Source organism: Puma concolor, chromosome D3 (assembly GCF_028749965.1).
Source record: "Puma concolor isolate L17-30 chromosome D3, mPumCon1.1.hap2, whole genome shotgun sequence".
Lineage (NCBI taxonomy): Eukaryota > Metazoa > Chordata > Mammalia > Carnivora > Felidae > Puma > Puma concolor.
In genome coordinates this window covers 44,010,949-44,034,204 of record NC_141678.1, presented here as the reverse complement: position 1 = coordinate 44,034,204, position 23,256 = coordinate 44,010,949, and the positions used below count along the sequence as shown (strand labels likewise).

General features: G+C 35.8%; 1 protein-coding gene and 1 long non-coding RNA gene across 5 annotated transcripts in view; one reads left to right on the top strand and one right to left on the bottom strand.

Moving 5' to 3' along the window:
- Positions 1-15,417, bottom strand: part of LOC147575531 (uncharacterized) — a 51,379-nt gene extending 35,962 nt beyond the window's left edge. The window contains exon 1 of the long non-coding RNA XR_015242483.1: positions 15,085-15,417. This is a non-coding gene — a long non-coding RNA (uncharacterized LOC147575531). The remainder of the gene's footprint in view (positions 1-15,084) is intronic.
- Positions 1-23,256, top strand: part of ROCK1 (Rho associated coiled-coil containing protein kinase 1) — a 161,476-nt gene that overhangs the window by 120,824 nt on the left and 17,396 nt on the right. For all 4 annotated transcript variants that reach the window (XM_086682578.1, XM_086682577.1, XM_086682576.1 and 1 more), the window contains exons 19-26: positions 1,329-1,489; positions 3,076-3,260; positions 4,817-4,886; positions 8,193-8,287; positions 17,691-17,856; positions 19,044-19,137; positions 19,584-19,672; positions 22,581-22,769. In XM_086682578.1, coding sequence (XP_086538704.1) covers positions 1,329-1,489; positions 3,076-3,260; positions 4,817-4,886; positions 8,193-8,287; positions 17,691-17,856; positions 19,044-19,137; positions 19,584-19,672; positions 22,581-22,769 — 1,049 coding nt within the window. The remainder of the gene's footprint in view (positions 1-1,328; positions 1,490-3,075; positions 3,261-4,816; positions 4,887-8,192; positions 8,288-17,690; positions 17,857-19,043; positions 19,138-19,583; positions 19,673-22,580; positions 22,770-23,256) is intronic.

Here is a 23,256-nt window from a genome sequence, read left to right as displayed (position 1 = left end):
TGCACAGAACCTCCTAAGGGGAAATAGGGCAGAATAGAAATGGAATCATATCAGAGCCCTTGGGTAGTCTTAACATTTTCCAAATGTTACAAAGGAAACCAATAACAGTCAAAGGGGGTTGCAGGAATACCAAGTAAGTATGGTGTTAGAATTTCAAAGAGTAAAATATTGAAAAAAAATGAGGAAGTTATTCAATATACGGAATTCTATTAAGGTCAGTAAAGATGAAGACCCAGACATTTGTGTGTCTTCTGAATTTTGCAGGATGGACCTCACTCACTGGTTATCATACAAAGCAGTTTCAGTGGAATGGTGGAGATGGAGGCCAAAAGGGAAAGTAGTAAATGTATAGTAGATGAGGCACTGGAGACAGGAAGTTCTTCCAGAAGTTTCTGAACAGAGATGGAATAGTAGCTAAAGAGGAATGTGAGAGCAGTAGAGGATATTTTAGGAAGGGAGATAATAAATGAGATTATTATGTTGGTGAGAATGATTCAGTTAGGAGAAGGAAATTGTTGAGGCAGGGAAGAAATGAAATAATTGAAGGAATAAAGTCCAGAACAGAAGTGGATAGATTTGTGTTTGATTAGAGATGGGAATTAAGAGGCAATGATTACTGGTATGGCTAAGTTTGTAGGTTTGGAGGGAAAGATGAGGAAGTTCCATTCTAATGGTTTCTATTTTGTTACCTAGAGGGCAGTCTCCAAGAATGGAAAAGCAGACTTACTAAGTTTGAATCATGTCTGTACAACTTAATAGTTGCAGGACCTTGGAAAATTGAATGTTTCAGAACCTTAGTTACCATATCTCAAAAAAGGAGCCTCACTATAGACTTTTATCTTTTGATAATAATTAAAGTGGGTCCTATACTACTGTGGAATCTTGTTTGTCTGAATTGCAAAAATTAGAATTCCTATCAGCCTTAAGTCCCTTGAAACTTTTCTGGAACAATGTAAGGTATAGATTAATAACCACAGCCTTATTTCTCTGCTTTTATCTGAACTACCTCCATTTTTCTTTTTAGTTACTTCATTTTTTTTCTTCTAGTTATATTTTCACCTTCTGGTCTAGAAATGGCACTTAATAATTTCTCATAACATTGGGCGTGGGCTGGATTTAGAAGGTTTTATTCTACTTTATTTTATAACTCCTTTCGTTTAGAGATCCTACTATGCAAATAATTCAAATGACATTAGGACTTCTGTAATAAATTGTTCCATTAGAATCCCAGGATAAAAACAGTAGGGATTTTTGACACCAGTTTGTCTTATAGAGTCCATGCAAGTGAAAGTATGTATGTCTGTAACTTTTTTTTTTTTTCCTCACAGAAATGGAAAAGAAGCTGAAGGAAGAGAGAGAAGCTCGAGAGAAGGCTGAAAATAGAGTTGTTCAGATTGAGAAACAGTGTTCAATGCTAGATGTTGATCTGAAACAATCTCAGCAGAAGCTTGAGCATTTGATTGAAAATAAAGAAAGGATGGAGGATGAAGTAAGAAAAATAGTATTGATTTTGTTGATCTTATAAAAGAGAAGTAATCATAAATTATAAGTGAAAAGTTATCTATAATTTAAAAAACATGGAGGAGATTTGAATAAAATAACCTGTATGTGTATGTGTTTACTGCTATAAAGCCACCACTGTATCCTTCCTTCCTAGGATTTTTATCTACAGATAGTTGCTGAACAGTCACACCATAGGATTTATACTATTTTGCACTATGACAGTACAACTCTATAGAAGTGTCATAGCTCCTCTTCTGAAGAAATTGCATCTGCTTTTTAAAAACACACACACACAAAAGTTTATTGTAAAGTTCTCTTGTAATCTCAAAGAGGAGAAATTGCTCTTAGATCTCAAGAAAAATGTTAACTACAGAGTCTTGACTGGCTTAGATTGATTGAAAACACAGGGTACACATTTACAAAGCAATAAATAAAAGATAAAATGCCATTATATCCTTGTGGTTATTATATGTATTTTAAAAATCACTTATAAGACTGGAAGGAATCAGTCTGCATATATGTTAGAAAAGGGAGAGAGAGAAAACCAGAATAATCAGGAAAGACTTCTTACAGGAGGAATGAGATATTTCCATTATTTAAAGATTGAGTAAGACCTCGAAAGTTCACAGTTTGAGAGTCAGAAGCTAGAGTTGATAGAGAGGGAACATTATCAATAATGATGATAGTAAAAGAGTGATTAGTGAATGAAGATAGGTAAGTGAAAGACAAGGACTTGATCTGACCAGAGAAGAAAAGACATATTGTATAGTCATGGGAAACTTGGGAACCAAAGTATTGATAATGATTTAAACTTAAAATGGGATGCTGTAGGTGAAAATACTCTTTTAGAAAATAAAATTAGTCTGGTAGTGTTCTATAGAATGAGCAAGAAAGAAAAGAGATTTAGCAGATACCTGTTATAGCCAACATGCAGGAAGAAAGTATGTTGAAAATTTGGAAGACCATACTCAGTCATTTCAAAATGTAATTTTTGAGCACCTTTTATCTTCCCGGCTCTGCTGGGAGTTGGATTACTGCGTAAGATAGATACGTTCTTGACTTTTGTGGAACTTCGAGCCCAGAAGGAAAGACAGATATTAAGATCAAAATTACAAGCATGACATTTATTTAAAGAGGAAGTACTGAATGCTGTAGGAGTGTTATGAGTAATTACATCCAGGGGTTAAGGAAGGCCTCACTAAACTTCAGAGGGTTATAGACCAGAGCACAAACATTTATGAATCAGAAAAGGTGAATTTAAATACCCCTTATGTCCCTCCAAAAGTGGCTTTTATAGCCATTCTCTACTCTAAAATTTCTGTACATGTTGGGACCGAAAGAAACCAGATTTTTTTCCTCCAAGATCTCATGTCTGAAATTTGGGGATTAATTTGACTTAATAGTAAGTTCTATAGTTATAAATAACATGTCAACAATGGAGACTCTTTAGAATACTAATATTCTCTGTATAAGGCAGTATAGCACATTTGAGATTTGATTGATATTCTTTCAAATAGTGTTTACTAAATTATTAGTGAGATTTAAGACTGCAATTATTTTTCTTATTCATAGGTTAAGAATCTATCCCTGCAACTGGAGCAGGAATCAAATAAGCGAGTATTGTTACAGAATGAATTGAAGACTCAAGCATTTGAAGCGGACAATTTAAAAGGTCTAGAAAAGCAGATGAAACAGGAAATAAATACTTTATTGGAAGCAAAGAGATTATTAGAATTTGAGTTAGCTCAGCTTACAAAGTAAGTCTCAAAAATAACATTTTTTTGTTTCTTTTTTGTGTTCTGCATTTGCTTATGTTTGATATTTTATATGTGTAGAAATAATATATTTGCAATTTGTGAAAGGAAGACTTAGGAAAAAAGCATTTAGAAAAAAGAATTTACTTGCAAAGGTTTGCAAGGGAGCCTTACTGAATAAAAAGTAGAGATCTTTAAAGGGAGAAAAAAGGAGATTATCAAGGCCACTGACTTTACAGTAAGTCCATTTATGGTGGAAAAATTAGTTTTCTCATGATTTTCATACCGACAAAAGGCCTGTTTCTTCACACTAGAATTACAAAAATCAGGAATAAACTTTTTTATTAAGTATTCAGTGTCTCATGGGAAATGTTCAGTATTTCTTTATTTTAGAAACTAGAGTTAGACATGATGACCCTATGTTTTGTTTTGTTCCTTTGGTTCATCTCAGAATGCAAAGTACCTTTTTTCTTCTACTCTGAAATGTGATGTGTCCACTTATTTGAAGTGGAGATGATGCAAGGTTTCATTATTGCTTTCAGAATTTGTATAAAGACATGCTTCAAAATTTAATGTCAAAGATTAGTATATTTTATACCAAGTCACGTGTTTTTATTTTCTCTAGATTTATGTGATAATACCTTCATTTGCCAGCTTCATTTACAACATAGTAATTCTTGGGTAAAATTGTCAGTTTTTGTTTTGTTGGATTTATATTGGCAAAATTCTTTTCTCCCTTTTAGAGCCTTCATTTTCGCATTATGTGTTCTGTAGTTTTCTTCTCCCAGAATAACTTTCACTCAGCATTCAGTGAACACTTATTATGTCCTTTTATCAACTATATGCCTTGTTAGATGCTGAAAATACAAATCTATCACTATCTAAAATGAAAACCCAGCAGATGCAGATGGAATTGTTTATCCTTGAAAATATGTAACCGGGAGTTACATTGTGTTTCTGTCTTGTCTGTTTCTTTGTGAATTGTGTTCATGTGTGTATTATATATATGTAGGTGTGTCTGTGTTCCTCCTCCTTTGTCATGTATTGTTCTTGCCTTCTTTCTCGTTCCTTACCTGGTTTTTTATTTCCAGCCCCACCTCCATGCTTCATTGGCCATAATGTATGGTATTATATGTATATATAATGTATGGTATGTATAATATTATTTGTGAATATTTTCGTGTGCCCTGTTTTTAATCGCTTACTATACTACATGTGACATTTAAGGTTTATTCCTAAGGATGCTTTTCTCTACTAAAACTTATAAAATATCATTTTTATTTTTGCAACTTGGATTAATCCACAATGAATATTCTCCTGAAAGTGACCTTCAGTAAAAAACAGTTCCCTCTACTTTATATAGTAGGAGCAAAATAGAATGAGACAGTGTGGCCTGACCAAATATGAATATTAAAGTAATACTGTATAGTGAATTATGATTTTTAAAAACAAAGGTTATTTTAGTAAACGTTTTTATTTTTAGCAACTTTAATAAATAAAGAATAATACAAAGTATAGAATAAATAGCATTCATTTATTATTTTCTCTTTTACCTGAAGACAGTATAGAGGAAATGAAGGACAGATGCGGGAGCTACAAGATCAGCTTGAAGCAGAGCAATATTTTTCGGTAAGAATCATTTTTAACACTTGGCTTAAAATTAGGTATTTAGATTTTTAATGTGAACTGACTTTTTTTCAAATGACCGTGAAGTGGTTTTCTCCCCCTTTTCGTGTCCCCATCTCTACATTTCATTTCTGAATCTGAGTTCGTGCTCTATGTAAGTTGTAAAGAAACTTAACGTTTTTGTGAAACATTTCTAAAATTGCCATCAAACTAAAGCTGTATGTAAGACTTTGTTAAGGGTTTTGTTTGCCTGTTAGCAAACTTGGGTATTTTCATATGTGGTTCATGTATGCATGTTCCATTTGCAGGTATAACTGCATACAGTTATAGATATAACTATGCTCAAAAGGGTTTTTGTTTTTTTTTTTTTTTTTGGTTTTAGCTCTTTTTATTCACTTTATGTATCTATTTTGCTTTTTTTTCCATAGAAGTCATTCTAACTCTTATTTGCTGCAGGCCAGGTTATTTTCACTACTAGTATTGATTAACATTCATAGCTAATTCTTTGAGATTGAAGGTAGTGAAGGTTCTGCAGTGTTATTTCTTTTGGTTGCCAAGTTTATATGCTACCATTTCAACTTGACATTTACCTAGCTTCTCCATTACTGTTACACCTGGCAGCCACTTTTCCTACAAGTTTTAGTGCAGTTAAATTAGAGAGTTCTAGTTATGCTAGTGAACATGCCCTAGAAACCAAGTGAACGGTATTGGAACTAATGATTTATTAATGAATTAATAAAGAATCTGAATACCAGGGCACCTGGATGGCTCAGTTGGTTAAGCCTCCGACTCTTGATTTAGGCTCAGGTCATGATCTCACAGTGCTGAGATTGAGCCATGGGTCAGGCTCAGCAAGGAATGCAGAACCTGCTTGGGATTCTCTTTCCCTCTTTGCCCCTCCCCCACTCATGCTCACAAGCACGCTTTCTCTCTCAAATAAATAAATAAACTCAAAAAGGAAATTTTTTGCATCTGAACACCTTTAGAGCTCTACAGAACTTTCCCATGTTTAGAGCTTCATGCTGTACTCTGCTCATCTCCTACTTTGACTTGTTAGACTATCACTGAAATAATGTTTTTAAATTTAAAAAATTTCAGTATTATTGAAAATCTTTCCCTGGGTAGAGATTAACCTTAATTGTTCAAAGTGTGTAGTACTGACTTCTGCAAAATGGTCTATAACATCATGCACACTTTCTTGTCCATATACTTTCACAAAGTAATCATCCAATGCCTCCACATTTTGGGATGGATGTCAGATGACTTGTGGTGTTCCTATGGATTCTTAAATTTGTCTGTATAAAGTAATATAAAACTTGACACTGTCTCTTCTTTCTGATTTAGTTCATTACTTGTGAGGATTGAGTTAAGTATCAGTAAATTTGATAAACTATTATGACCAGATATAAGATATTCTTTAATCCGGTCTTTCAAATCAGAGTATTTTTTTCTATTTATCCTTTCATTGATTATACATACAGATTTCAGTATCAGAAGTCAAAGAGATAGGAATTTTGATTCCTAAAGGCAAAATGAATTACTTCTTTTTAGAAATTGTGACCACTTACAAACTAAAGCAAGCTATCAGTCCTCTTTTATTTACATTCCCATTGAAATAAATGTATCTTTGGGGTACCTGCGTGACTCAGTCAGTTTAGTGTCTGACTCTTGGTTTCAGTTCAGGTCATGATCTTGTGGTTCATGAGTTCAAGCCCCACATCTAGTCCTGCACTGACAGCACAGAGCCTGCTTAGGATTCTCTGTCTCCTGTCTCTCTGCCCTTCCCCTGCTTGCTCTCTGTTTCTGGTAGGTAGGTAGGTAGGTAGGTAGGTAGGTAGGTAGGTAAATGATAGATAAGAAATGTATGTATTTTTCTCCTAGAGAAGTGCTATTTCTTAGAAGGATAGTTCTCGACAGCTGTTTTCTGGTCCTTACTATTTTTTTCCTTATCTTTTATACTAAAAGGGATAGTTTAAAAAAGGACTGCAGAACTAGAAGTTTACTCTGTAACCACAGCACCCTAACACAATATAGGTCTAACACTTACACCTGTTAAATATTTGTTGTTAGAAGGGCACCTGGATGGTTCAGTTGGTTAAACATCTGCCTTTGGCTCAGGTCATGATATCACAGTTCATGGGTTTGAGCCTCACGGTTGGGCTCTCTGCTCTCTGAGCAGAGCCCGCTTCAGATCCTCTGTCCTTCTTTCTCTCTGCCCCTCCCCTGCTTGTGCACTCTCTCTCTCTCAAAAAAAAATTAATATTTGTTGATAGAGTTGGCAGAAGCCGAATGAATTTTGTAAGAATCATTGTTTTATAATAAATATATATTATTTGTGTGTTAACAGAACGTTTGATAAATCTTGTTTGTGGGTATTTTATGTACATCTCTCAACCATCCACTCAATCCCACCCACCCAAAAGAGAAGTGGTTTCTCTAGCATTATTCACTTCAAGAATTGATCTTTTAGGGGTGCCTGGGTGGCTCAGTCGGTTGGGCGTCCGACTTCGGCTCAGGTCACGATCTCATGGTCCGTGAGTTCGAGCCCCGCGTCGGGCTCTGGGCTGATGGCTCAGAGCCTGGAGCCTGCTTCCGATTCTGTGTCTCCCTCTCTCTCTGCCCGTTCCCCGTTCATGCTCTGTCTCTCTCTGTCTCAAAAATAAATAAACGTTAAAAAAAATTAAAAAAAAAAAAAAAAGAATTGATCTTTTAAATGAGTAAACTTGCTAAGTTTCTTTATAATGTTTTCCCAAACCAATATAACTTTTAATGTTTTTGAGATATAATTTCTATATACTTCATTGTAACCATTATAAGTGTATGTGTTGATGAGTTTTGACAAATCTATATGCTGTGTTACCACCACAACAATCAACATATAAAACTTTTCCTTCACCATAAATTCCTAGTGGCCTTTTATAGTCAATCTGCTCCACTTACCTCTATTTGCAAGTAACCGCTTAGTTGCTTTCTGTCACAATTGATTATTGTCACCTGTTCTAGGGTTGCATGTACATGGAATCATGCAATATGTACTTTTTAGCACCTGGTTTCTTTCAGCACAATATTTTTTAGGTTTATCATGTTGTTTGTATCAGTAGTAATTCCTTTTCATTGCATTCATCTGTTTACAATTTGAAATAAAGCTGCTGTGAAAATTCATTGACAAGATTTTATATAGATACATATTTGCATTTGTCTTGGGTAAATACTTGGGAGTGGAATTGTTGGATCATATGTTGTTTAACTTTATAGGAAACTACCAAACTCCTCATAAACACTTATTTCTTCTAATCACTTGTTTTGCAGACACTTTATAAAACCCAAGTAAAGGAACTTAAGGAAGAAATTGAAGAAAAAAACAGAGAAAATTTAAAGAAAATACAGGAACTACAAAATGAAAAGTATGTCCATTTTTCTTTAGAACAAGAATCACTACTACATCATAGCATTCTTTAAGTTGTTTTTTTTTTTTAATATGATATTTATTGTCAAATTGGTTTCCATACAACACCCAGTGCTCCTCCCAACAGGTGCTCTCCTCAGTGCCCATCACCCACCCTTCACTCCCTCACACTTCCCATCAATCCTCAGTTTATTCTCAGTTTTTAAGAGTCTCTTATGGCTTGGCTCTCTCCCTCTCTAACTTTTTTTTTCCCTTCCCCTCCCCTATGGTCTTCTGTTAAGTTTCTGAGGATCCACATAAGAGTGAAAACATAACAATGAGAAAGAATGAAATATGGCCTTTTGTAGCAACGTGGATGGAACTGGAGAGTGCTATGCTAAGTGAAATAAGTCGTACAGGGAAAGACAGATACCATATGTTTTCACTCTTATATGGATCCTTGAGAAACTTAGCATTCTTTAAGTTTAAAGGTAGAGAGTAGATGTGCCTTTATTCTGATAGAAGTGGTATAGCAAATCTTATTGGGCTAATTCAGAACAAATAAAACTAAATTTAGGCTAAAATTTCCTTTCATGTTGAAAAAATAATTTAATATGTTAATACTATGGCAATTGTGTAGAGATTCACTAAACTGTGACAATAAATTGTTTTCAAGGGTCTCAATCTTTTTTTTTTTTTTTAAATTTTTTTTTTTTTTTCAACGTTTATTTATTTTTGGGACAGAGAGAGACAGAGCATGAACGGGGGAGGGGCAGAGAGAGAGGGAGACACAGAATCGGAAACAGGCTCCAGGCTCTGAGCCATCAGCCCAGAGCCTGACGCGGGGCTCGAACTCACGGAGTGCGAGATCGTGACCTGGCTGAAGTCGGACGCTTAACCGACTGCGCCACCCAGGCGCCCCATCAAGGGTCTCAATCTTTAAACATCTATTTGTATATAAATCGTTCATGCTGTATTTGCACATCATTATTTTATGCTAGGTAAAGGTATTTAGGGTCTTCCTCTTAGTATTCTTAGGTTAAGTTCCGTGTGTGCATGTGTGCTTAGGGCCTAAGAAGGAGAAGACCTAAAGCTATTTAAGTGTTAACAACTTCTCATAGCTAGAGGGAACAGACATTAGAACTAGTTTTCTGACATTTTTATATTCTCTTTCCATATAGAAATTGTAAAAGTGTAACCATTTTATTATTGCACAAATACATTAAATATTAAAACATGTACAATTTTATGAATTATAAATTATTATGATACTATAATACCACCCATGAAAGAGACAGAACCTTGCTATCCACTTTAGAAGCCCACTGTATTCCCCCTCCTCATTATGCCTTCTTCCCTCCCCACCACTAGGGTAATCACTATCCTGACACTTGTTGAAGGAACTGGATCATTTTTCCTGTGTATTTTCCTCAGTCGTGATTTTATTGATTCCATTTCCATATTAGTTGAACATTTTTGTCCTCCTTCTGTGCTTCATGGTTAAATCTAAAGCTGCACTGTGCAACATGGTAGCCCCTAGTCTTATATAGCCATTTAAATTCAAGCTTTAGTGTATTTATTTATTTATTTTTTTTAATTTTTTTTTCAACGTTTTTTATTTATTTTTGGGACAGAGAGAGACAGAGAATGAACGGGGGAGGGGCAGAGAGAGAGGGAGACACAGAATCGGAAACAGGCTCCAGGCTCTGAGCCATCAGCCCAGAGCCTGACGCGGGGCTCGAACTCACAGACCGCGAGATCGTGACCTGGCTGAAGTCGGACACTTAACCGACTGCGCCACCCAGGCACAGTCTTTTTTTTTTTTTTTTTTTTTTTTTTTTTTTTTTTTTGCAAAAAAACCTCCACATCACTTTATTACAGCCTTTATCCAAAAATGTAAAAAGTATTAAAAATGTGTAGTCCTGAGCTTCAGATGCTGACCTCCAATCTCACAGGCAAGTGGGGAGACAGGGTCAGGAGAGAAGTTCAGAGTTCCTCCCACTCCTGGAGAAAAGGGAAGCCCCAGATATGGCATAAGATTAGAGAAACACCAGGGCCCTTATGAAGAATAGGACCACCCTCTCTCCAAGCACCAGCCCAAGACCCCACCCACCCACCCATCCATCCCTCCTCTTCAACGGAGAAGACACATTTAAATCTCTTGAAACTTGTACAGGAACATAGTGTACTTTAGTGTATTTAAATGAAGTTTAAATTTTAGTTTCTCAGGTGTACTAGCCACATTTCAGGTGCTCAACAGTTAACATGTGGCTAGCATCTACCATATTAGCACAGGTATATAGAATTTTTCTTTTTTTTTTTTTTTTTAATGTTTATTTTTGAGAGAGAGAGTGCAAGTGGGAGAGAGGCGGAGAGAGAGGGAGACACAGAATCCGAAGTAGGCTCTAGGCTCTGAGCTATACCCAGAGCCTGACGCAGGGCTCAGACTCACAAAGCATGATAAAATCATCACCTGAGCCGAAGTCTGAAGCTTAACTGACTGAGTCACCCAGGAGCCCCAAGAACATTTCTATCCTCATAGAAAGTTTTATTGGACATTCCTAATCTGGAGTATTAGTCATATTCAAATCTGATTGGTAGAAAGGTGAAGACTACCTTGTACCTTGTACTATCCGGTTGCCTCCTTGTGTTGTTAGCAACTATGGACACTCAGTGCTTACATACTTAATATTTTTAGTGGAATCTAAGGTAGGAGCGAAGATACTTTTTTCCTGGTTAATCTCTGGGACAGTGGTAGACCCCTATTATATAATCTATTGTCTATCATTTGTATGGTATCTACAGTGTACTGTACAATCCCAGGTTGTGTGCATTCACTATGAAGGGTGTTCAGATATATTGTTTCATGGGGTTGATATGTTTGTTCTTGTTTGATCTATTTAACAGAAACATATTGGTAACTGGTATTGTGCTAAGTACTATGATTCATGTGAGTGATATAATTATTAGTAAGTTACAGTTCTTACCCTCCAGTACTTCAGAATCTAGTCAGCAGACAGCTATAATTAAGTTAGGTGTCTATGACAAATTGCTAGGGATTGACAAGGTGGTAATTTAAAAAGTTTCACTCTTTAGAGAATGGATTAGAGTGAGGCAAAACTGGTGGATACAGGAAGTTGAATTATGTAGCCATTGGAAAATCTAGATGTAAAACTTAATTAATGTTTGTTTATTTTGAGAGAGTGTGTGTGTGTGTGGGCAGGGGAGGGGCAGAGAGAGAAGCACGGAGCCCAACATGGGGCTCAATCTCACGAACCTGAGCCAGAGTCAGGAATCGGACACTTAACTGACTGAGCCACCCAGGCATCCCTAGATGTAAAATTATAGTGGAAATTGACAGTAAAGGGGAGGCAAGTACATGGGAAAAATAGAAGTAGAAGCAATAGGACCTGTAGATATGGGAGTATGGGGATAAAAGTTGGGGAAATTTTCAGGTGGGTTCTCAAGTTTCTGACCAAGGCATTTGGGTTGATGGTAGCACTAATCCCTGAGTTAAAGAATGCCAAGTTTATGAAATGAGGGGAGATAAGATTATTTCCATTTCAGACCAATTGAGTTTGAGGTGCCTATGGGATATCCAAAGAATGGATTCCAAGCACTTGGGTTTATTGCATCAGAGCTCAGAAGAAAGGTAAGGACTTGAAGTTGATTTGACATTCATTGTATACTGAAACAGAGATATACTGAGACAGAGATAGATGAGATTTGTTAAGGTGATTGTATAAACTCATGAACCTATGGTACCATATATGTAACTGATTCGAAGCTAGTTGGGTACTAGCTCATTTTGTGAGTTGTGAATATTATAACAAACTGAGGAGTTCATATCAGTTCTAACCACTTGCTGCCACAAAATCTAGTTTTTCAAGAGAAGCCAGAAATCTGAATTTTTATGTAAAATGTTGGCCCAGATTTAATTGTTGTGTGTCTGGAGGGAGTTGGAGGAACACTTATGTGGACTCATTTGACCCTCTCAGGTACTAAGTTGTAACCCCTAGTGTAGGATGATGAGAAGACATAAAAGCTAAGAACAGACTTCTAGTGCCTATACTTTTAAGGAATGCGCAAAGGAAGAGAAAGTAAATCACCAGTAATACAAGAAGACAAGCAGATAAGGTATCACAAAAGCTAAGGGAAATAGAATATTTCAAAGAAGAGAAAGTGATTTAAAGTGCCAAATACTCAAAAAGGTCAAGTTAAAAATACATTGTCCATTATATTTAAGGTTGTTAGTTATCTTATTGAGAACAGTTCCTAAATAGTAATGAGAATGGATACTAAAGTAGATTGAGACATTAATGGTAAGGGTAGAAGTAGAGACAGAATGTAGACAATAGCCACATTACCTCCTTACAATTCAACAAACTAGTCAGTTACTCTCCTGCCTCAGGGCTTCTTGACTTGCATTCCCCTCCACCTGGAACATTTTCTCTGAATATCCACACAGCCTGCCTCTTCACCCTCTCTGGGTCTAGGTCTGACTGTCATCTCAGAGAGGCCTTCCCTAAATAATCCTTGAAATTGCAAACATCCCCCACCCCATTACCTTGCTACCTTCAGTACTTCCTTCCCTGTTTTATTTTTCTCTGCAGTACTTATCCCTTCCCAGTATATTATAGAATTTGCTTACTTACTTTATTTTACTTGCTGTTTTTATCTTTCTGCTAGAATTTAGCAGTGAAGAAAGGAATTTTCAAATGTTTTGTCCTTAACTCTGATTCACTGCTATATGTGTAGCACCTGGAATTGTACCCAGAACATTGTAGATGGTCAGTAAATATTTGTTAAATTTAAAAATTCGATGTGCTTGGGTGGCTCAGTCAGTTGAGCATCCGACTCGTGATTTTGGCTCAGGTCATGATCTCACAGTTTGTGGGTTTGAGCCCCATGTGAGGCTCTGAGCTGAGAATGTGGAGCCTGCTTTGGATTCTCTTTCTCCTCTCTCTCCCCGTCCCCTGCTCACATGCGCACACACACTCTCTCTCCTTCTCTCTTAAAATAAATAATTTTTTTTTTTTAATTTAAGAAACGTGGGTGTTAAGGCAAGGAGATAGAGATGGAGCCCTAACTGGAGGAGAAGGTGAAAGAGAGCCATCTCTTTTTAAAGATAGTAGAAATTTGAGCATATTTAAAGACATGGAAAGGAAATCAGAATGAGAAAAGTTACACCTCTATCCATTGATTGAAACAAAATTTCTAATCACTTTTTTATGGGCCAGAGACTTTTCTGGGCATTTGGAATACAGCAGTGAACAAGAACAAAGTCCCTGCTTATAATCTTACATCCTAGAAGAAAAAGAAGTTGTTAATTGATTTCATTAAGGAAACGGGAGAATAAAGGTGATAGATTGGCCCTAGGAGTCAGTAAAGACAGGTCTTTCATTATGGAGAGCTGTGAAGGAAGTCTGGATGGTTGTAGTTGTGGACAATTTTACCCTGAACCATCTCATTGTTTCTTGCTTTCTCTTGCACAGTTGCATAGCCAGGGATAGGACTATAATTTGGGATAAATAGGTTTTCTGGAATTTTAAATTTTTTTTTTTTTCAACGTTTATTTATTTTTGGGACAGAGAAAGAGCATGAACGGGCGAGGGGCAGAGAGAGAGGGAGACACAGAATCGGAAACAGGCTCCAGGCTCTGAGCCATCAGCCCAGAGCACGACGCGGGGCTCGAACTCACGGACCGCGAGATCGTGACCTGGCTGAAGTCGGACGCTTAACCGACTGCGCCACCCAGGCGCCCCTGGAATTTTAAATTATAACTTACTTTTATTTGAATTTAATACAAAGCAGTAAGCTCAGATAAGAGTGTTACCAGTGTGAAGCCCTGTGTATAATAGTGCAGAACCACCGCTAGGATCATAGACTTACCATTGGCAGTACTTCGCGTCTTTTCCTAACATACTAACTTCCCTATGCTTTGAGACACGTATTTCATATCTTCTCCTTCCTACTAGATCTTCAACAACCTGTCCTCATCCTCACACTCAACAAATGGTCTTGCTTCCTGGAAGTCAGAGAACTTCTACTGTCTTCTACCCTCACAACCTACTAATCTGTCTGCATCTGTACCAATAAACCCTGCCTTCCTTCTGATTGATGTAAATGGACAAAATGTGCTTTTAACTAAGGCAGCCCCTTGATCCCATCCCTTTCTGCCTACTTAAGAATATGACTCCAGTAATCTTCACCTTTTCTACATCAATTTTTTCCTTTCTGTAGTCATTTTTATTGCATACAGGTAAACGTCTCTGTAAAAAATAACCATCTTTTGAGCACATATTCACTTCCACCTGCCATCATATTTTTCTGCTTCCTTTTGTGGCAAACTTATTTGAAAAGTGACATACTGGGGGCGCCTGGGTGACTCAGTCGGTTGAGCATCCGACTTTGGCTGAGGTCATGATCTCACCGTTTGTGAATTTGAGCCCTGCATGGGGCTGTCTCCTGTCAGCACAGAGCCTACTTCAGATCCTCTGTCCTCCTCTCTCTCTACCTCTCTCTCTCTCTCTCTCTCTCTCTCTCTCTCAAAAATAAATATTTTTTAAGTTAAATAAATAGATAAATTTTTTTAAAAAGTTACATGCCTGGGCACCTGGGTAGCTCAGTCAGTTAAGCATTGGATTCTTGATTTCACCTCAGGTCATGATCTCACAGAAATCATAGTGCAGAGCCTGCTTGGGGTTCTCTCTACCTCTTTCTGCCCCTTCCCTGCTCATGCTTTCTCTCTCTCTCTGTCTCTCAAAATAAATAAATAAAACTTTAAAAAAGAGAAAAGAAAGAAAAGTGACATACCATTTATCTTAAGGTTCTCTTCTCCCTTTCTCTCCAGCTCATTCCAGTCAAACTTTTGCATTCATCGCTCTATCAAAATAACCCTTCTCAAGGTTACTGATGACTTCCTAATAGTTAAAGACAATTGTCCATTCTCAGTCTTTATCTTATTTAACAGTAGCAGTTGACATAGTCCATTACTCTCTCTATGAAATTTCTTCATTTGGCTTCTCGGACCACCACATGGTATTTTTGTTATTGAACTGGCTACTCTTAACCTCCTTTGCTCCTTTGTCCCTTCCCCTCTCTGAGACCTTTAAAGTTTGGAGGGCCCAAGGGATCACTCCCTCCTTGTTTTCATCCAGTCTCTTGGCTTTAAATAGCATCAGCGTGTAAGCACATTCTCCCCTGAATTCCAGACTTGTATGTCCAGCCATCTATTTGACATCTCCACTTGAGTGTTTAATAAGCATTTCATTTGTAACATGTCCAGAAAAAATTCTTGATTCCTTTACTCTGCCAACCTGCTGCTCCCTGTTTTCCCCATTTTGGTATTAGCAATCCTATTATTTCCCGTTGTTTAAATAAAAAACTTGGAAGTTATTCTAGACTCTTTTTTCTTCTTATACTCTACATGCAATCCATTAATAAGTCTTCCTAGCCGTAATTTGAAATCATATTCAGAATCTGATCATTTCTCATGACTTGTACCATTTACCAGCCTGATCCAGACCATCTCCAATCTTGATAATTTCAGTAGCCTCCTAACTAATATCCCTACTTCTGCCATTGTCCCCCTACAGTCTGATCTTAGTACAGCAACCAGAATGATCTTTTTTTTTTTAATTTTTTTTTTTTAACGTTTATTTATTTTTGACACAGAGAGAGACAGAGCATGAACGGGGGAGGGTCAGAGAGAGGGAGACACAGAATCTGAAACAGGCTCCAGGCTCTGAGATGTCAGCACAGAGCCTGACACGGGTCTCGAACTCACAGACCATGAGATCATGACCTGAGCCGAAGTCAGCCGCTTAACCGACTGAGCCACTCAGGCGCCCCCAGAATGATCTTTTTTTTTTTTTTTCAACGTTTATTTTATTTTTGGGACAGAGAGAGACAGAGCATGAACGGGGGAGGGGCAGAGAGAGAGGGAGACACAGAATCGGAAACAGGCTCCAGGCTCTGAGCCATCAGCCCAGAGCCCGACGCGGGGCTCAAACTCCCGGACCGCGAGATCGTGACCTGGCTGAAGTCGGACGCTCAACCGACTGCGCCACCCAGGCGCCCCCAGAATGATCTTTTAAAAACAGAATATTCAGAGTAAAACCAAAGTTCTGTATACTGTTTTAGAAAGCCTTATAAGATCTTTATCTCTTCCAACTTCTTTTAATACATTTCTCACAACTTTCCTCGATCTCCCACTTCACGTACACTAACTTCTTTCAGACCAAACTTAGGGCATTTCTCATCAGATGTTTCTTCCACCTTACCACTTTTGAGATACGCGTAGCTCATTCCCTTCCTTCATATTTCTTCTCACATGTCTTCTTAGCAGAGAGACCTCCTTGATCACCCTATATAAAATACCACATTCACAGCTTCTTCTACCTTTTTCATTTTATTGTGTTCTCTATGGATGCTGTATATTACTTGCTCATTTTTTAAATTGACCATTTTCACCCCACTAATGTATGCTTCCTGAGGGCAGAGACTTTGTTACTACTGTATGTCTTACTTAGTACAACCATATTTAGCACATAGTAACCATTTAGGTAAATGTTTTTTGGACAAATGAATGAATATTTTTTTTTTTTTCTGTAGTTAGTATATATCTCCCTCTTGAGAGAGGCTTGAGACAGAAAATTTCATTTGTATTATTCCCTTAGTAAAAAATAGGTGGAAGTCATTTATTCACTTAGCAAACATTTTTTGAGCACCTACTGTATATAGGGGGGTACATTTATGACCAAGATAGCTTCTTCAGGAAGAGCAAGCAAACTGGAATGATTTGGTCCTGGTCTGAATGTCAATTCCAAAAAAGCTTTAAAGTGTTATTCCCAAGGAGCATTCTTGGAACAGTTTATAGTGGTTTAAATATCTGTTTATAAGTCTTCATAATCTCATTAAATTTCCGAACTGGAAGGGACCTCAAAAATCATTTAGCTTAACTCTCATTTTACAGATTTGATTAAATTGAGCTCTAGGAAATGTAAGAAATTTGCCCAGGGTCCTTGCCCAATTAGTTAGTGATAGAATAGGGATAAGGGTCTAGGTCTGGCCTCCTGGTTTACAAGACTATTATTTTTCTCCTGTGCCATGCTACCTTCCATTCTAATCCACAACAGTTTCCTTTTCAAAAGTAGACTACTTGCCATTGCTTTATTAACTTTTCTTAATTAAGCACAATAGCAGATACAAAATTAAAGAGTTATTTACATTTATTCAGAGTCTGAGAGGTTAAATATATTATTTATATAGAACTTTTCAAGTGGATTCAAGTAATGGATTTTATTTAAGCAATGAATTATTATTATTTAAATAAATATAGTTGTCTTTTTAAGCAAATCATTAAGTTGAAAGAATAACTGAATTTCTTTATATCCATTTCTCTTATAAATCTGTTGCAGAGAAACTCTTACTACTCAGTTGGATCTAGCAGAAACAAAAGCTGAGTCTGAGCAGTTGGCTCGAGGGCTTCTGGAAGAACAGTATTTTGAATTGACCCAAGAAAGCAAGAAAGCTGCCTCAAGAAATAGACAGGAGATTACAGATAAAGATCACACTGTTAGTCGGGTAAGTGTGGTTTTCACGTAAGGTTTATGACTAAAATTAAATAAAAATAGGCCACATCCTAAAGTGTTAGGGTAAGGTGAATATGTATGCATGTGTATTTACTTTGACTTTACTTATACACAGTGGTCAGTCTGTACTCCTGTATAAAATAGTTCATATAATCCAAAACCATTGTTAATGACTGAAATTCTTTTTCAGTGTAATATACTTTTTCTCTTTCTGGCTATAGATCTTAATATATTTTATGTAAGGAAATGCTTAGCTTAAATTCATTTGTTGTATTATCTTAATACATTGCAGCTTGTTTTATGGCCAGAATTCTGTAAAGTTCAGAGAAACTATTTGGGGATGAGAAATTCTTTATGGATATTTACAAATTAATTATAGAAAACCAATACTATAATTAACTATTCCTGAAATTTATACTGTTCTCTATATAGATGATGGGAATGGGAGGGGGAGTTAGATTTTTCTTCTTTTGAAGTTACCATCAAGTGCTCTGGTGTAGGTAGTCCTGGGTTTAAATCTTAGCTTTGCCTTTAAGAAGTTACATGGTCTTGGCAATGTGCATTAACTTCTCTAAGCCTCAGATTCTTCATCTATAAAATAGAAATAATATTTGGGGTGCCTGGCTGGCTCAATCAGTAGAGCATGCAACTCTTGATCTCAGGGTTGTGAGTTCAAGCCCCACATTGGGCATAGGGTTTACTTAAAAAAAAGAAAAAGAAATAATACCTATTCCACAAGATTCTTATGAACATTAAGTGAAATAATATACATAGAATGGTGAATAAGTAGTACATTACTGAAAGTAAAATGTTTTTAATTGTCGTTTTCATCATCATTATTCAGATGAAGGAATTGAGGCCCAAAAGCATTGTGACTTGCTAAGAATCACAGAGCTAGAAACCTAAATTTAAATTTCCCAAGTTTGTAGTCGTTCTCCTTCCATTACATTTTTTTCTTCCTTTCACAAAAACACACACACATACACACCAGCTGAAGTAATTTTTAGAAGCTAACAATTATTTTAAAATATTTTGAATTTAATTATATCCACATATGTTAAACCGGAAACCAGGCATTTTCATAATAAAGCAGCGTTTTATCTGTCCTCATCTATGGAGAATGTGAAGTATTTTTTTTTTGAAGTGAATGTAACTTAAACCTTTGTGTGTTTTGTTAAGCTTGAAGAAACAAACAGCATGCTAACCAAAGATCTTGAATTATTAAGAAAAGAAAATGAAGAGCTAACTGATAAAATGAGGAGGACAGAGGAAGGTATGTAAGGTTTTTTGTTTTGTTTTGTTTTAATTATGTTTAATCAAGTTCAGAGGTAAATCTTAGCTATTTATATTGTGTATTAGGTTTTTGAAATATTTGTTTTCATATGTTAAATAGCTTCTGTAGCCTTAAGAATTATCTTAGTAGAACTTAAATGTTCTCATCTCAGAAAATGGTAAATATGTGAGGTGATGGATATGTTAATGAACTTGATGGGAGAATCCTTTCACAATGTTTACATCTATCAAATTATCATATTGTATAACTTAAATATCTTACAAATTTATTTGTCAATTATACCTCAATAAAACAACAAAAAAGAATTATCTTAATGAAGTTATTAAAAGTTATGATGTATAAACTAATTTGCATAATTAAGAGCATTAATTTTGAATGCAGAAATTTAATGTCATATAATAACACTTTATATAATTTGCTAACAGAATATAAACTGAAGAAAGAGGAAGAGATCAATAATCTTAAGGCTACCTATGAAAAGAATATCAGTACAGAAAGAACCCTTAAAACACAGGTATACATTCTCTCTCAGCCTTTTCCATATGTTTGTATTTGAGTATCATATATTCAGAAGGTAACATTTGCTCTTTGTGAACTTTTTCTTAAAACTTAGGTTGTAATGTTCAGTCTTTTCACTGGAACAAATAATGTAATACTCTTTCTTCATTAAATATAGAAGTCTTTTTCAGGAAATTGGATTTTAATTGAGTTCAGAAAGTAGCTTGTCTAGTCATTTGACTAGTAAGAACATGTTTTAGATTGTACAGAAGACCTATAATTAATTGACAGTAGGAAAACTTAATGAAGAGAAAATACTTGACTAAAGCCAAGAGAGAAGAACTAGGAGTAAGTAAGAAACTATAGGGGTGACTGTATCATTTTGCTATATATTTAATGATGCAGTTCACATTTTTACTAAAACTTGGTATCTTGTCATTTTACTAACTTATACAGTAGTTTAAATTCTTCATAAGGTACTGTGTACCCCAGTTGATTTTTATGGTAAAATAAATATTTTTTACTTTTTATTAAATGATTATATTAGCTTTTTTACCACTTATCTACTCTCCCTCTCAGCAGTTTTTCATGTTGCAACTAGATTAATCCTTCAAAAATGTATTTAATACCTGTTGAAAATCCTTCAGTAGAAGGATTGTACTTACTTTTACATCAAAACATAGACCATGAAGAAAAGGATTGACATTTATTACATAAAAATTCAGGTCTGTGGAGCCCAAAACAACATAAGTTGAAAGAAAACAAACTAAGAAGAATATTTACAACAAATGTAGAGAAATACAAATAAAAGAGGGTCTACAAATAAAAAGACAATCTTCTATGAAAAAAAATAAGAGACATTTGAGAAAAAAAGAATTTTAAAAAGCTAACCCATTACCATAAACCAAGAAATAAAAATTAAACCAATAATGAGGTATCTTTTTGACAAATGGGCACATTTGAGTGAGAGAGATAATACTCCTCTTTAGCAAGAACATAGGGAAATTTATTTGTGTAGTTTTTGAGGGAGTAAACTATGAGAACAATTAACAGAATAACATATTTTAATGTGCATATTCTTCGACCCAGTAACTGCACACTTAGGAATTTATCCTGTATGCATAACTCCATAAATGCTCAAAAGAAACACATACAAATGTAATTACAGCAACAACTTTAAAAATTTTTTTTAACGTTTATTCATTTTTGAGAGACAGAGACAGATCGTGAGTGGGGGGCAGGGCAGAGAGACCGAGACACAGAATCCAAAGCAGGCTCCAGGCTCTGAGCCATGACGGACCGACTGAGCCACCCAGGCGCCCCTACAGCAACAACATTTTTTTTTGTAATGTTTATTTTTGAGAGAGAGAGAGAGAAAGTGCAAGTGGGGGAGGTCCAGAGAGAAAGGGAGATACAGATTCTGAAGCAGGCTCCAGGCTCTGAGCGGTCAGCACAGAGCCCGATACGGGCTCGAACTCAAGGACCACGAGATCATGACCTGAGCTGAAGTCGGACTCTTAATGAGCCACCCAGGCACCCCACAACATTATTTTTAACGGTGAAAAATAAAAATAACCCAACCACCCATCAGCATAGTATTGATAAATCATAATATATCCATACAATACAGAGCAAAGGAGCCATTAAAAATAAATGAAATAGACATATGTGTAATGACATGGGGAAATTGTATTTCCCATGATATATGATATAGTATTAAATTTAAAAAGCGAGTTGCAGCACAGAATGTATAGCATGATCCCATTTTCTAATTTAAATATCCATATAATCAGCTTATATACATAAGGAAAAGTTTAGAAGGATACACACCCAGCAGATTGAAAAAAGAGACTTTAGCAGAGGTACTCTTTGACGGGTGATACTACAAGAGCTTTTCACTTTTTTCATAATATAGTTCTGTCTTTTATTTTTCTTTTAATATGTTAGATTTACTGTTAGAAAAATAACAATATGCATTATGAGTTCAATGAAATAAGCATTTACTCCATTAAAATATGTATATGGGCCCCTCATCCTAGATAGGACTAAATGTACATGGAAATGATGGTAGTTGGGCTTTTTTTCTGTCTTAATGGAAAAATCTTCAGTTTCTTTTAAACATAATTGCAGAAAATACCATGACTTATGTTTTAGTTTATGTAGCTTAATTTCACATGCTTTTAACACTTCTCAATTTGAATATGTTCTTTCCTTCTGGCAAAAGGGATTAACCTCAGCTGTTCTCTCTTACATTCAAAAGGGCCTCAGTATGGCCTGGTAGATACCGTCTCCTTACTTACGTACTTGTCCCAAGGAAAAAAATTATCTTGGGCCTTTTTGCCTGTGTGTGGTTTCATCTGATTATAATGCCATCTCCTTGGCTCTTCTCTTTAATACTATTTCTTCTTTGCTTATCCAACTCTTATTTGTCTTTTTAAGAAACATATGTGGACACATGTGCAGGTACACCAGGAAGCCACCCCTGACTTCCCCAGGTCTCATTAGGTACTGCTCCCATAGCACCATTGTTAGCCTCTTTTCTTTTAACTCACCACTCTGTACTATAATGCGTGCTTGTCTGGCTCCTCCATCAGACTATGATACCTTTGAGGCATAACTCTATTTTTTGTCTTTATATCTAGTACCTATCAAAGTGCCTACGTACAGTATAATGCTGAATAATTATTGAACAGTAAATGAATTTTTACAAGACTTAATCTGGTTCTTACATTTGAACAATGAGATAAAACAGTAGTAGTTACTTGTGCTACCAGTTATGTTCCAACCTTTATTAGGTTCTTCTGATTTTCCCACACAAAATAGTCCTTCCTGATTTTGAGGAAGAAAATACATTTTTAGTGGAGATTTAAATCAGATGGTTCCAACATAGATCCTTATTTAATAATACTTTAATATTTGAATAGGCTGTTAACAAGTTGGCAGAAATAATGAATCGGAAAGATTTTAAAATTGATAGAAAGAAAGCTAATACACAGGATTTGAGAAAGAAAGAAAAGGAAAATCGAAAGCTTCAACTGGAACTCAACCAAGAAAGAGAGAAATTCAACCAGATGGTGGTGAAACATCAGAAGGAACTGAATGACATGCAAGCGGTAAGGTTTGTGTGTGTGTAGGATTATTTTCTTAATTTGTTATGTCTGTTTATACCTATTATCTATTGGTCTTCTGTAGATATTTTTAGCATAAAAATGCATATTCAGGTTTATACTCTCCACAGTTTGATCATTATTACTCTAATATGAACCATGATGTTGAAAAACTAGAAAGATACTCCATTTCTTATTAACCATGATAATTTTTACCCATTAGCATTTGCTTGATTAGAGATGCTCCTTTGAGAGAATCAAAAAGAAGTTTTGCCTTTTTGGTTTTTGACTAAAATTGAGATATGACTGGTATAATACTAACTACAGTTAAGTTAGAGGATTTGAAGTATTGTATATTTTTTTGTTTTCTCTAATCAGGACTCACTTTTCTGAAATCAAAATATCATACTTAATTTTTTTTTATACTTCCTGGCCTGTAAATAGCACAAAATTGAGAACTGGTCTCTGGTCCTAGATTGACTTGGATACAAGC